The following is a 14,836-nucleotide window of genomic DNA, read 5'->3' on the forward strand; positions in this document are numbered from 1 at the left end:
ACAACCTTCCTGGCTGCAATGAGGCTATGGGGGTACAACACAGGCCTGATTTCCCCCACTAGATAACAGAACAACAAAGGGCTTGAATCTTTATTTACACTAAGAGACCTTCCTGATGATGAGACGGAGTGTCCTAATCTTAAATAGGCGATTGGACCAAAATGATCTTACACTCACAGTTCAGTGAAGGCAAATAAATCTATGCTGACTTCAAGGTAAACCGTCAGCACCTGAGCGTCCCCGTACAGCTACAAATGTTCTCTCTCGCGCTTTATTCAAGGCTCGCACTGATCTGTGGGGTAGCTCAGGGTTTCAGCATCCCTTTGTAGGATGCAGGCCAACCGTGAAGCCCCTCTGTATTAAAGGGAGGACACTCAGCAATTTTATACATCACATGATGATATTTATTGGGGAAAAACCTTCAGGCCAAGGTTTGGGAATTAGCTAACTGGGTTTTATGTGGTTTTCAGAAATCTCAGTTCAGCTGTTAAAAAGGAGGAAGTGCCAGACTGCTTTTCAAGTGCTTTCCAAAAGCTCATTTGGGTAGGCCGAGCGGATGGTGCAGAATTAGATGATGAATACTCGTCTGATTTCTCAGAACATTTGTGCAGGGCTGTTCAAAACGTTCTGACAAAACTCAAAGCTCTGAAACTTGCCACGTCACAAGCTCCAGACTCAGCCTGAGATTTCATTATCGCCTTTTCACTTTCAAAAAGGTTCACAAACCTTGACTAAAACTTGGTTAAGTTTCAGATCATTTGGGACTGATATCTAATTTTCATTCATGGAGACGGAGACGATTTTGAGGAGCGGGGAGCTGCACTAGAAACTTGCAGCAAGATCAGAATATGTATACACGTCAGGGAAGGCATAAATTCATGGAGACCAAATCTGTTCTTACCTCTGGACTGACCAGAACCCAAAGAGTTTCATTCAACCCAAACTTTCAGCATCTGTGTACCAGCACAGAAGTGAACTAAAGATTAGGCAAGAATTATTCTCCCCTATAGGGCAGCATTCGCATTTAACTGTGCACATCAACAAAATACTATGCAATGCATTCTTCATGAAGTAACCACTGGAGCTGCTGCCACTAGCAGCAAATAAAGAGCCCAAGTAAAGGTTTGTAGGAAGGACACATTTTATAAGAATATGTCAAGGGGGGGTCACATTCAAAACAACTCCACATTCCTCCTTTAAATAAAGCATATTTGAAATTAGGAGAAAATGGTGTTTCTTTTACACACTTCTTATCCTGTTCTGCTGGCACAGACTAAGTTCACAGGTCTACCAGCATTTCCAGCTCATGTTGCATCCCTGAGCGAAAGTGCTTGAAGCACCTATATTAAATATGAGAGAACTATGTGAAATTGTTAGCATTTTCCACTCTAAATAATGGATGCAGACACATGGAGTGACTTGCTGTTGGGTAGGGAGAAACAGTTTGCTGTTCTTTCCTATAAAAAGTAGAAAAATGACCCTTCTGCCCAGGGCATATTGCAGATCCCCCAGCCCTTCTCCCTGGTTCCTTGAATACCTGTGGCAGAGCTCAGGCTGTTAAAAGGCACACGTGCCCGTCGCAGAGGTCTGAGTTTCATAAGGGATGTATGAACACGGCACCGCCTCCCACGCCACCTTCCAGTACGGAGCAAGGTCCCCAGGCCAGGCCCCACGGAGCTTCCTAGTTGACAGGACTTTTCTCTGTGCTCCATCCTCACATCACCTCCTGCCCCTCAGAAGTATTGACCCGCCTTGGGCACAGGAAACTCAGGATGGGGATGCTCAAACTGCCCCTCCCTTTCCCAGAAAAGTCCCAATGCCACGTCCTAGTGGAGCCTTCCCTAATCAACTAGCTAACAGCTGCCTTTTTATCTAGCTGGGGAGGCAGCTGTCTGGCTCTCACAATCCATCTTATCTGAAGTTCCTTTGAGATGCAATTCTCCTTAATGAGGCCGTGTCACGGCAACAGGGACGGAGGTGATGACAAGCTCCAGGACTCAGAGAAGAAAGACCACCCTGGCACAATGGGGATGACGGGAACTATCCCTGCTCTGTTGGAGACGGGTTCACGCGGGAGATGCTGATGGTTTACCCATTATTTGTGAAATTACATGGAATGCAAGCATGGCAGATGGTATCCATTGTCTCGCCGCAGAAGTAATATCAGAAAGAACATGGGAATCACTTATTTTTCATTTGAGCACAATACGGGATTACAAAAGAAGGATGGCCCCGAGACACATGAGTTACAGAGCAGGTCAAACAATGCACAGCATTACATGTTGTTCAGAACTTAAAGGCCTGGGACATGCGACCCAGACATCACATCACAACAAGCTACTGGGCATCAGCAGAGCTGCAGTGATTGTATATGTGAGTCCCCTTGGCCCATGTCAGCGCAAGCTGTCTTAAACTCCTAAGCTAAATTCCACCATTCTGCAACTGGCCCACTGTAGAAGTTTAAGATAACATTCATTGTTTTGCACTCACTGTGGGTTATGAGAGCATTCACAGACAGTACTTGTGACTTGGCTGATGCCGAGTTACTTGTTAAAACATAGTATCTTAACCGTACCTCTAAACCCTTAAACTAAAACTAGAAGACCCAATGAAGGATAACAAGGAACAATAGCTGCAATTTAAATGGTAAGTCAAGGTATCAGAGATAGCTGATCAAAAGCTATATAAATACATAAATCAATGAATTCAGAAGTTTTCCTCAAAGTTTCCAATTCAGCTGACTGACACTGATCTTCTGGGCTTCCATCACAGTCAGGACAGAAACACGGACTGCACAAGAGGGTGGTACAGCAGGGCCCCAGCTCTATCTCCTCTGGATTGTCCTCTGAAGACACCAACTTCTTTCCCACTTCCTACCAGCAGCAATCTACCAAGATTAGCTTCCCTGCACTAATGCTGGCTTTTGTAAACACAGTCCAGAACATTTCAATTTTTAAAAGTTGTAATCCAGAAACTGACTTTTATCTTTAGCTTTGCTTTATTTGTCTCAAGAGACAGAGCCTAGTGATGAAACTCCACATGCTAGAGCCATCAACTGTTTCTGTCAGTCATTTCAGATGAAACCTCAATCCAGGGTTCCCAGGCTTTGAGTGTCTAAAAGCCTCTGCAGACTCATCTTCCCTCTGCACATCTAAGACCATCCACGTTCTAGAAAAGAACAAATCCTCCTGAGTGCTCCAAATCAAAGCTTGTTTTCTGAGAGCCAAGAGACTTACGCTTAGTTCTTGCTCAGCTCCCAGTGTCCCAGTCCCCTCCCAACTTCACAGCAGCTGTGATGCAGCTATGTGCTGTAAGAAAAAAACTGCAGAACTGTAAAATAAATCACATTTAAATTCATATCAAACAGACATCCCTGATGATGAGGCACTACCAGCATGATCCCGAAAAGGGGAGGCGGTTCAGGCATGTCAAATAAGGTCTCAAGAAATTCAAAGTCTCCTTTGTAAATTTAGGTCTAATATGCTACATATTGAGTAGGCTAAAGAAAACATGTAGGAGGAAAAAGACAGCTGGTGTCAGCAGCAAGAGCTACATTAAGGAATCATGGGGAAAAGAGCTCCCAACAGTCCAGGGGAGGCTGGTATTGGTGATAACATGTCTGCCTTGCCCACGGTCCCTTTCACTGCAAAAAGTGTTGCATACTTTAAGGGATACTTCAGACAAAATTATACAAAGCTTGCATAAATTCTTCCCTTAATTCTGCCAGTCTCTTGTTCAGAGAGCTGTCACTTCTCCTCACCTTTTAAGTGCTGTATGTGATGAAGTCAGTGGTGGAGGAGGAAAAACAAAAGCGAGTATGATTCTTTAGGACAGTGTATTTCTTTCCAAAGAGGCCCTAGGGAGGTTGTTGACTAGTTCCTTTTCCCAGTTCAATGGTCTGGATGCACTCACCTATCTTTGGACATCTGAGGGATGAGATTTGGGGTTGTAGTTGCCTGTAGAAGTCTCCTATACATTTATATTGCTGTGACAGCAAACAGCATATCCTTGAATAACCATCTACCTATTTTCATACTGTTCAAAGCACCACAGTGTTTGTAGGACTCACATCTGTTGGCAGTAGGGAAGTTAACTCTGACACTCTAGTGTGTTATAGATTTCCACAGAAGAGCAAGAAGAGGTTTAGAAACGCTCAAATTGCTGTTAACTTCATGGCTTATTCCACTGTTAAGGCCTGAGAGCTACAGGAAAAGCAACAAATGCACAAGCACCTGATACAGCCTTTCCCAAAGTCGTCACAACCCAAGGTGAAAAGCAGCAATTTGCTTTTCTACTTCTCCGTGCTCTTCACCAGGACGAATGCATCTTTTTGAGACCTGAAAGCCAAGAACACACGCATGCATGCACCAAACATGCTGCTCTCTCACATGATCCTTCTTCTGCCATCTTGACCAAGCTGGATTTCTTCATCTCCTTCAAGTTTGCGTTGCTATCCTGGCTCGACAGGCTGACAGATGAGTTGTCCAGGCTGTTCCGTTCACCGTCATAGCTCTAATTACATGTACAGGAGGGTAATGAGGTTCAGTGCTCACAACGTTGTCAGCTGTTCCTATGTGCCTCAAAGAACAACTTTACAAGAAATCCCTGCAGTTTTCCAGGTAGCATTTTGCTCAGTGAAGCTCAAATAAACATGACTTCTTATAATTTATTGCAGGTCATTCATTTACCTCATCATAGTAACCTTGACAGGCCATTTTGGATGTTTGTTACAATGCAGTGGACCTAACAGACATTAACGGTGTGTTGCGACTTTTCTCTGCTATTTGTATGAGCCATAATCACAGAAAATTCAGGCAGATGGAACAGGAGATTTGCTTATCAGGGCATATATAGTGCTGTTAGACTAATCCACCTAGTATAGGTCAGACTGTAAAGAGAGTGCTGCAAAGTTGAATGATACTAAACATCTATTACATTAGAGGAATTACTGCAGATGCGTTTGGTGTCATTGTCCAATTAATGTGAGGCTCTTACCACACAGTCACTTAATTAAAAGAAAAAGATTAGTTTTCCCTCATTATGAGGGAATTAATATGAGCAACTGGGTAGGCACGACTGCAAAAATTCATAGCATTGTCTGCTGCAGTTTTATGAGGGGGCATATGGCAATACTCCTCCATGGTGTAACTCTTCTTACAACCATTCTGTTATACCCAGGATGAGTTTGGCCCAGTTTCATTAATGATAATTTCAGCAGTAACTTTCAATTAAAATGTCACTGTATTTTGTAAAGTGGACTTCTTAAATACAATGGACTTATAATCAGCTTTTGTATTATGCCTCACTGTATAGAAGCAGGAGAGGTCTATTAATCTTGTTTGCTAATTTTAATTACTGCATGTACCTTGAATTCCAATTAGCTATACCAGCCTGATAAAGCAATAGAGAATGTGCAAGTACAAAGGGCATTTCATTAAAAAACATTTTGCGCTTTGAGTGTTGACAGAGAAACTAGACTTTTGATGTTGGGCATGGGTGGAAAAAGGAGCTGAGAAGAGGAAGCCCACCCAGTCCAGTGAGGATGAGGTCAAAGGACCAATATTTTGGCTTGAGAACTTTGCATAGTGGAACCTGTTACCAATGCACGTTGCGGGCACAGTGAGGATGGCATCAGGGCAAAATTCTCTACTGTGCATCAGCAAGGCTTTGCTTTGGCTCTCAAATGAAGAGTTTCATTTGCAGTCTTTGATTTTTCTACTGAGACTTCAAAATGCAGACCTAGTGATGCTGGGCTGAGATGGGCCATACTTTGGGTACTTGTCTGAAAGTCACAAATTGATTTCAGACAAGTTAAGTCTCTAAAGAGCTGTCTTGGGCTTCAATCACATGAAAGGTCTGTTTTATATTTTTATTAGTAGTCATTAGTTGGGATCACTGTACCTGTTCATAAAACGTACGATCTATCTTTTTGTCCTCCTTCTTTTTAGAGAGCCAGCGTTCACACAGGAACACGAATGATTCTTCCGTGTCCTCGTCCAGGATTTCTACTTTTTCCAGGAACCAGTCAGGACTGAACATAGTATTGTCATGGCGAATCTTGATCTTGTATATAATGCCAAGGTCCACAGCCTGCATTGTAAATGTATCCTCCTGCAGGGTGTTCAATGGCAATCGGTTCAGTTAATGAGCTCTCAACAGATCATCTACCGGACAAAAGCAAATGATAACTATAGAGCACAACATGTGTTTAAATCCAGTCTCACTGGACAGTGCTTGATTAAAAGCTTTACAACAGGCTATGCAGGCATCTCTGTGCATTAAAACCATTCTGCAGGGGAGCACTCTGAGGTGTGCTTCTGCTATGAAAGGGGCTGTGCAAAATGCTGCTTTTACAAACAATTAGAGTGTTGAATTCCTGTCATTTTACCTCCTGATTTTTAAGTCAAAAAGTTCCCTTTTTAATCCAGTTAGGTTTGTACAGACAATCTGGATAAGACAATCTTTGCCATCATTATATCTGAGGAGCACCATAAGAGACTATGAATATGATTCATGGATTGACCACAGGGTGCCACTTTTGGAGTCATTTTGTAAAACACAGTCACAGCTTAAGACGTGTTCATTTATCATGCTCTGAGATGAATTATAGTATATACTATGTATGTGAAAATCAATTGCACAGAGTCTATGGGAAGGAAAGACTTCATGTTTTTTGTGCTCTCAAACCTGCAACTAACAAATTCAAGCAGGTTTGTATGGAAAAAATTTGTCTATGTATGCTCAAAATTCGCCTCTGTATCAGTAACTTCACAGAAAGAAAGATCTACTCATTTGCTGCAGTGCCTGTCTGTCATAATACACAGGTGACAAACCATAGATAGCATTTTAAGAGGTAATGAACATCATAAATGGAATCAATCAATTCATCCCTCACAGGAAAACTCAGCCTGTAAAGGCAGTCATGCACTTGTCAGGTTAAGGACTGCAAAATGGAAAGTGTTATCAACCCGTTGCATTTGTACCTGTCCTCTTTCAAACTTGTTGAAGTTTGTTTCAGATTTGCTGAGTTTTCTCTCTCCTGTGTCCCCCAGATCTCCATAGATATTTAGGAAAACATTAGCGTCTGTCCCAGCACCATAGATATCTCCAGTGAACACACTTATCTTGTATGTGTGAACTGCAGAAAGAAATAAAGACATGCAATTTCTGGACAGGTGGATTATCAAGTTCTATATTAGACACTGAATTTACCAAAGAAAATGGTCCCCAACTGTTCTACTCATCAGTCAGTTATTGGGGGTTAAAATGCTGATTCCTTTATCCTTCCAGGCTTCTGATGACAACCCCAAGGTTAGGGAACCACTGGACTGAAATTTGCTGACTTTCCTTTTCTATATCTAATCAATGCCTATGTATTGCTTTGATCACATAGCGTATAATTAAAAATGCAAAGAATCATTAGAGTTATTACTAGATGTGAAGTCAATGAGAGGTGAGGGAACTCAGCACCTTTTCATACTGAGGCTCAAGGGACCTACATCTGGGAACAAGTGATTCAGTGTTGTGAATTCTTAGTACTCCATCTTCCATAAACAAACTCCAGGGATTCAGATGTGCAATTACTACCGGAGTTAATGGCATGTATCTGTATAGATTCCTAAAACAGAACGAGAACAGGTTGCTGAATCCTTTTGCTCAGACGGTATTTAATTAAGGAAGTATTGGAGCTGTACTGTTTAAGTACCCTTTCTGTTTAGCTTGCTCAATGATGATTCAATAAAATCCCATCAAATCTTTAGTAATGTGCTTTACTAAACCTGCTAAATACTCCTATTTTTATATTGCTGCTCTTGTCCCAATTACACAGGGAAAACAAACAGTAACTGAAAGCATCCTTCCCAGGAAAACAATTAGGAACCGTGCAAGGCTCTGATTACCCTGGTGGCATACGAGCCTTAGAGAACGTCTCCTTGCAAATCCCAGGGCATTACAAATGAGGAAGAGGCACAAAGCCTTAGTTATGGAGGTGTACTACAGATGTTGTTAATATTATTCTCTGTACATTAATAGTATCAAAGAAAATGTTTGTATTGTCCCTTCCATACCTAGCGCTCTCAATAAAATGGGGCCTAATCTGCTTGGTAATCCATGAAGGACTTTCACTGATTTCTCTGAGAAATGGATCAGGATCGTCATTTGACGCTATTCATCAAGTTAGGTGCAATTCTGGGTTTTCTACTTTGCCTCTTCTCATTATGTCGTTAACTGCTGTACAGAGTTATGGCTTTGCACTTGAGAGACAACTGCTACATTAGTAATGAAGGAATCAATGTGTATATTCCGGTTAATCAGTTCATTCCTCTTTCGTCTTTGCTTGCCAGTTCTGGAGACCTTCAGGACTGAAATAAAGTCTACTGTGTAAAAGATTATCATTATAATAACATGAGTTGGAGTTTCTGTTGCTGTCATTTACACTGTGTTAGTGCCCAAAATGTACGAGGACTCATAGAGATATAGAACACTTCTGTCCCAAATTATTTATATCTAAAAGAGGACTTCCCAAACTTAGCCCTAGCTCTTAGCCAAAAGAAGCCTTCAGTTATCCAGAAATCCTACTCCACAACTTGAAAAACTTGTTTTAAGGCTTTGTCTTTAGAAGGAAAAAATAAGATGGGGATGCTGGTTAACGCCCAGTAACTAATGCAAGGTAAAGTGACATGAGTTAGGAGATCAAAGAAAATATTACATAGGCATCTAGCAGTTTTGCCACTTACTGTTATTAAAACTGCTTCTCTCTCCCTGGGAAAAGGTCTCACATGAGCTACTACGTGGTTCCTAATAGAGGAAAGAGCATACCTTCCTCTGCTAGAGGCACAGCATAAAGGCTCAGTTCTCCTTTACAGCAAAGCCCCTTTTCACTTCCCTGGCAATGAAAAGCACTTAAAATTCATATAAATTCCACCCTGACAATGGTGTACTGTAAATGCAAATCAGATTCTGAGAGAAAAGAAACATAGAAATGAATGATTTTCTCTGTTGAATCATCTTGTTACCAGATGCAAGGACCATGAATGAAGATGGCAGCTGAATTCAATTTGCTCTACCCAGGATGTAAGAAGTTTCACAATTTCTTGCAAGGGCAGAAGGAGCTCAGGGTGGAGAAAGGAGGTCCTGGAGGAAAAAGTTAGAAACAGCCAGGCTTATAGGGAAACAAGGATCTTAGGATGAAGCTTCATGGAAGTGCTTCAGGTATCAGAGAGGTCAGAAAATGGAAAGTGAAATAAATGTGAACAGGTGGTACTAACTTTGCATCTGCTTGAACCGTGCTTTGCTCTAAAAGATTGGGTAAATAGGTCTCTACATACTCCTAGGATTATATTACCTTCTAATGGGTCTTCAACTTCTTCTTCTATCTGCTTTAGAGTTCCATCCTTCATGAGTTTTTCAGTAAAAATATCAGACGGTACCAGCTCTCTGATGATCTCGCCATCATCTTCAGACTTTGCAAGCCATCTTTCACATGGAAATGTGACAGTTTCCGAACCCTGAAGTAAACACAACAGAGAGAAACTCTTCAAAGCAAGCTGATCGCACCTCAGAATTTCTACTTTGAGCACCCTCTGATATGCAAACGAGGAATTTCAGTTCATGTACGTATGCATGTGTATGCATATGCAGACTTGAAACAGTATGCGCTGCAACAACCAAGCCACACAGGCATGGGACAGAGCAGAACAGAATATATCTTTATGTAACAGAATATTTCAGTCACTCAAAGTACAAGAAAAAGACATTCAGAGAGAGAGAAAAAAAGCACCGAACAGAGAAAAACATTCTCAACGGGTAAGTGAGACTGGCTATACGATCCAATAGACTTTGCCCTTTCTCATTTCAGTGGGCTCCAGTTTTAGATGCTGCAAATTCCTAATCAGGACTGCACTGTTCCTGCTGAAGCCATGGTTTATTGAGACTCCGTGACCCCTCTTCAGTCTTTACTCAGGCAACATTCCCTTTGAAGTCAGTAGGTGTTTTTCTTCTGAGTCCATGCTTCAAGATTTTGTCCTATAATTCTGTGACTCAAGCTGGTTTCCAGGCAATTCCCATAGGTGCATTAAGAGGAGAAGAATACTGATTTAACTTTTGATCCTTTGTTTTGACTTTACTTTGGCAGAAACAAACATGATTTCTATCATCAAAGGAGCAAAAACAATAGAACATGTGTTTTCTGCTTAGTAAATAAAATCAATCCCAGACTACTCATTAAGAATAGACTACTTTAAGACCTCCAAAATGGTAAGAGGCAGGAGGCTCTCTGTGTGCTGGCCACCCCAGGCTATGTCTCCATAAAGAAATGGGCATGAGCCATCATGGAACTCGCAGAGCCCACAAGTCTGAACAGAAAAAAGTTAATTTTAAGCTCACAGTAACTAGGCAAAGGAAGAAAAAATGGCCTTTCCCCTACTGACAACTTCAGCATTTCTCTCCTTAAGTAACACGGAGGCTTTCTGTTACCTCCAGAACTCCACATGCCACTGCCTTTATGTAAACATATATAAGAATACCATCCACCTTAATTACTTGCACATAATTACTTATCAAACGAATGCAGGGCCCCCTTCTTTTTGCTATTTAAGTATTAAAAAGTTGATATATAATAAAAGAAGGGAATAGGTCTCCCTGTAGCAATACTGAATACTGTTATCACTGTATAGCACCGCACGGTACTATCATGAGTTGCTGGATCTTGCCCTCCCTGCCGCAGTCGCTGGGGAGAAGTTGGTTGTGCACCTAAGACCAGCAGCCCATTGCAGTCACTGCTAACATGGTATGAACCAGACATCATACCACAGAGCCATACCACTTACCATCATACCATATCCCAGAAAAGGTGATCTGCTGGAGTTATGGGCCTTTTCAGATACAGGCTTTGGGTGACTTGCTCGTGTTTGCAGCAGAACCATCCTTTGAACCCAAGTAGCCCAACTCTTTTGCTGTCAAACACACACAATTTTCTTCTTTGATGCTCTCTGTACTGCTGTTATTTAACCCCAGACTTGCAATATATGAGACTTGCAATTAACCCCAGAGTTGCAAGTATTTTGCCTTCAGGGGTTATTTGTACTATGTTCCTCATTTCTGTGCTGGTGTCTGACCACGTAACCTATATTATCTTCCTGTATGCCAGGCTGATGAACAGCAATTGCAGTGGTTATCTTCCCCACTACAGCCTGGCAAGCGAGGGGCTCTCCAGAGCAATACATTTCAGTGCTGAAACTCACTCCTCCCATTAGAGACTCCTCTTCAGTCTCATCTCTCACTGAAGCTTTTAACTGCTCCTTAGTGTTGGTAATGTTGGTTGTACGTGCCATTGATAGGAACACTGTTTATTTGGTAATGGGATATCTAGGGACTCAAGTGCCTGCACAATGGTGAATAATGTACAGCTGCTGCAAGAGTTGTGTCATTATTGTTAATCACCACGTCATTGCCACAGTTTTTATTGGAGTTTCCTTGTTAGTGATTGCATTAATATTTAAGTGACATAAAGTGCACTATTTTGTGTTACCCACGGTAAAATCCTCTTGTAGCTAGGAACAGAATTTGCTTCATTAAAGTTTGACTCTGGCCTTAAGCTCTAGGCAGGGTACGATAGTGTGCTAAAAGTCAGTGCTTTGCCCTCTCCAAGTTGTGACAAATGAAATACAATTATCAGATATAATTGGCATGCCTAGACAGAGCTTTATTGGCATGCAACAATTCAAGTTTGCTATCCAAGTGCTTTCAATTTAATCTGAAAAGTTACTGACCTCATTTTCTTTTGCAGCATTACAGATACACCTAGACACATCTTAACAGTCTAATCAGGTAGCACAGCTTTTAGAAGCGTTGGCAGCATATTGCTGTCCTGTAGCAGGTCATAATATCCTGCGGCTGATCAGCAGCATCATGCAGTGCTCTGCTTTCTTCTTTTTTTCCCATGCCATAATCAAAAGATCAGCAGAATTGTAAATCTTTCCATTTCAAGGTGTTCATCGTTTTCCTCCCTTCCTCTAGCCTCCCAGATTTCTCACTATCTGTCTTTCAAAAATTGCTGTAATGACTGTGCAGCCACGCAGCCCCAAGCCCATTTCTGGGCTGATTGCAGAGGACCCAACACTGAACTCTGGGAGCTGCTCAAAGTGCTCAGTCAAATGTGGCTGTAGAAAAGAGGCCAGGCAGCCCAGGAATCTCTTTTCCCTTGGTTTCCATGCCTTTGCAGATCCTCCTCTTCATCCTTCCTAGCCCATGACCAATAGCAATATCACCAATAACAGTATCATCTTGTTCCTTAACCTAATCAAGCCGTACAAGATAAGGGTGCACCAATAGGCAGATAACAGGTCTGACAATAGTGGACTGGCAAAAATGTGATCATCAGAAGCAAGCAAAAGATATTTACTAGTGTAGAAACTTGTACAGGAAGATACAGCCTTGAATGTGATGAGGAAGGTCCAAAGCAGACCTTTAAGTCATTCAGTGAGGCAAAGAGAGTAAAGCATATCCCTGAAATTTTGAGGGAAGAAGCAAGATGAGAAATAGGTTCACCACACCTGAGCAAGCTGTGGGTTCACCAACATTAGATATCAGAAGCCACTTGAGGAAGCAGTAGATCTGAGCAATGAGGGTGGAGAAGTTGTCTCCTGTCAGCATGGGTGAAAGATGAAATCATCTCAGAAAAAGAGGAGAAAAGACAAATCAGAGGAGAGAGCCCAGCTGTTCCCAAATACAGCTACTCCTCCAATCCTAAACTGATTCTGAAGAGGTGATTTTCTTCTCAGCTTTCACTCACCTGCAGCCAGACTCATTCCTATCACTACAGCCAACACCCTAAAGCAGGGCCAAGGAAGAGCTTTTTATGTGGGTAGGATAAAGATAACCAGTTTGGCTACTTTGCCTTAATCCTGTTGACATGTGCAACCAAAAGTCCTAGGACCTGACTTGATGGGTTTTCTATGACCGATTCAGGGACTTGCACTGATGGGCATTTTGCTTGCCCTAATTGTACTGACTGCCTGTATTTATCCTTCCAGAACTAAGGGACTGATTTCTGGACTCCCAGTCCACCAAGCCAGCTGTGACAACACTGCCCTCAAATCCAGCATGCAGATCACTGCTCCCCACCAAAGATGAACAGTAGCAAAGACACCAAAAAGGCTGAGTAATAGCATCAGTGCCTTGCCACCATCCACTGCCAGGAGGAAATACATTTATTCTAGTCAACAGGTACAATGAGAAAAGCACTTTTTAGAAATAACAATTGCATAGTCTTATAATGAACATTTGAAGAATAAAACACGATAATAAATGCTTGTCCCCAGATCTCTAAGCTCTAGCAAGTTCATTAGTGTGCATTGTTCTTTAGGGATTCATTTTTCACTGTTAATCAAGTTTTGTATACTGAAGATCTACTTTGGGAAATGGAAGCAGCTGCCAATGGAAATATATTGCAGAGTGCCATGATTCACAGCCTACCTTTCCGTTTGGTAACAGTCTCCGAATCGTCACACGATCCAAATGCCATCCGGAATTCAGCCCTCCACCATTGTGTCCTATGCGAATCTTTTCAATAATGTCACCAACATCCTCCAGCTACAGAAAAAAAAAAAGGAAAAACTACGGCATGAACAATAGGTGACTTTCAAGACATTATTTTTTTAGCTTATTTCCTATTTCCAGTCTATATGAAGTCCCAGAAGGAGTAAACATTAAAAACAGCACTACTTATGCCCTAACTTGCATTTAGCTAATGGGTCCTCCTGAACGTTTATCTGAAAAACAAAGTTTTGTGTTGCACTACACAGCTTACCCACTGTAGGAGATGGATTCGGTTGCATGGCAGCAATCCTGCATCTCAAGCTCCTTTGTAGCAGTGGGAGAGGAGGTAATTTTTAGAAACTGCAATGTTATTGCATCTTGAATTTTCTTTTTATATATCCCTCCTTTTTAAACAATTATATGATTAGACGGTTGTGCACAGTTATAACATTGGAAGAATAGCTTTGAGACCAAAGCACAGTATTCACAGCCTGGCATTTTATAGTCTTGCTCTTGTTCTGCCACAGAATCCAAGTGCCGTCTGAGCAAGCCAATAAGATCAGTATCTTAGGAAGTGGCTATTATTTTTTATGCCTCACCTTATTACTTAAGTAACTTGTCACTATTTCATTACTTTTAAGCCACCTCCCTTCCAAAGGCTTCAATAGGAAAAATAGCATTTGCTCCTATGCAGCATCTTTTGATTATTTTTGTGCAAGCTTTTGTACACTTGGGCTTTAAAAATCCAAAGCTGGCTGCAAAACTCCTTTGCACGTAGGAGAAGCATGCTCAGCTGTCTTTCTGTCTGTAAGGGCTTGAAATCTTTTGTTCTTGCAAACTTTTAAAAAAAATGAACTTCTCAATTTATACCACTGGACACTACTCCCTGCTTCACTTCCCAGCTGACAAAATTGCCACATCCTGAAGCAAAGACATCAGTGATTTTAGGAGACTCCTGGACTCATTAGGGCTGACCGTAGTACTCAAGGAGTTCCCACTCCAACAGATCTGATTTGGTTTCACAGATCTTGCCCTGGCTTTAGACAGCATCAACACCAACTGCAAAATAATTAAATGTTCCAAATTCATTTCTAAAATTCATGCATGTACACACGTATACACTTGGGGAAATGATGTTATTCCTCCTCTGTCCTGTCCAAATATTCATCTTTCAATGAGGCTTTCAATCAACACATAGCAATAATATTCTTGTTAAAAAATGAGTGTTTTTCACTCTGCTATAGGCATCTTCTGCAAATCATCACTTGGGAGCATAGCTGAGACCCATCTCTGACTTTTT

General features: G+C 41.6%; 1 protein-coding gene across 1 annotated transcript in view; it reads right to left on the reverse strand.

The window, feature by feature from the left end:
- Positions 1-14,836, reverse strand: part of LOXHD1 (lipoxygenase homology PLAT domains 1) — a 141,222-nt gene that overhangs the window by 43,308 nt on the left and 83,078 nt on the right. The window contains exons 27-31 of the mRNA XM_067316464.1: positions 13,474-13,590; positions 9,344-9,506; positions 6,984-7,138; positions 5,902-6,111; positions 4,389-4,512 (exon numbers count right to left, since the gene is read on the reverse strand). Of these exons, the coding sequence (XP_067172565.1) occupies positions 4,389-4,512; positions 5,902-6,111; positions 6,984-7,138; positions 9,344-9,506; positions 13,474-13,590 (769 nt within the window). The remainder of the gene's footprint in view (positions 1-4,388; positions 4,513-5,901; positions 6,112-6,983; positions 7,139-9,343; positions 9,507-13,473; positions 13,591-14,836) is intronic.

This window comes from Apteryx mantelli, chromosome Z (assembly GCF_036417845.1).
Source record: "Apteryx mantelli isolate bAptMan1 chromosome Z, bAptMan1.hap1, whole genome shotgun sequence".
In the NCBI taxonomy this organism is placed as follows: domain Eukaryota; kingdom Metazoa; phylum Chordata; class Aves; order Apterygiformes; family Apterygidae; genus Apteryx; species Apteryx mantelli.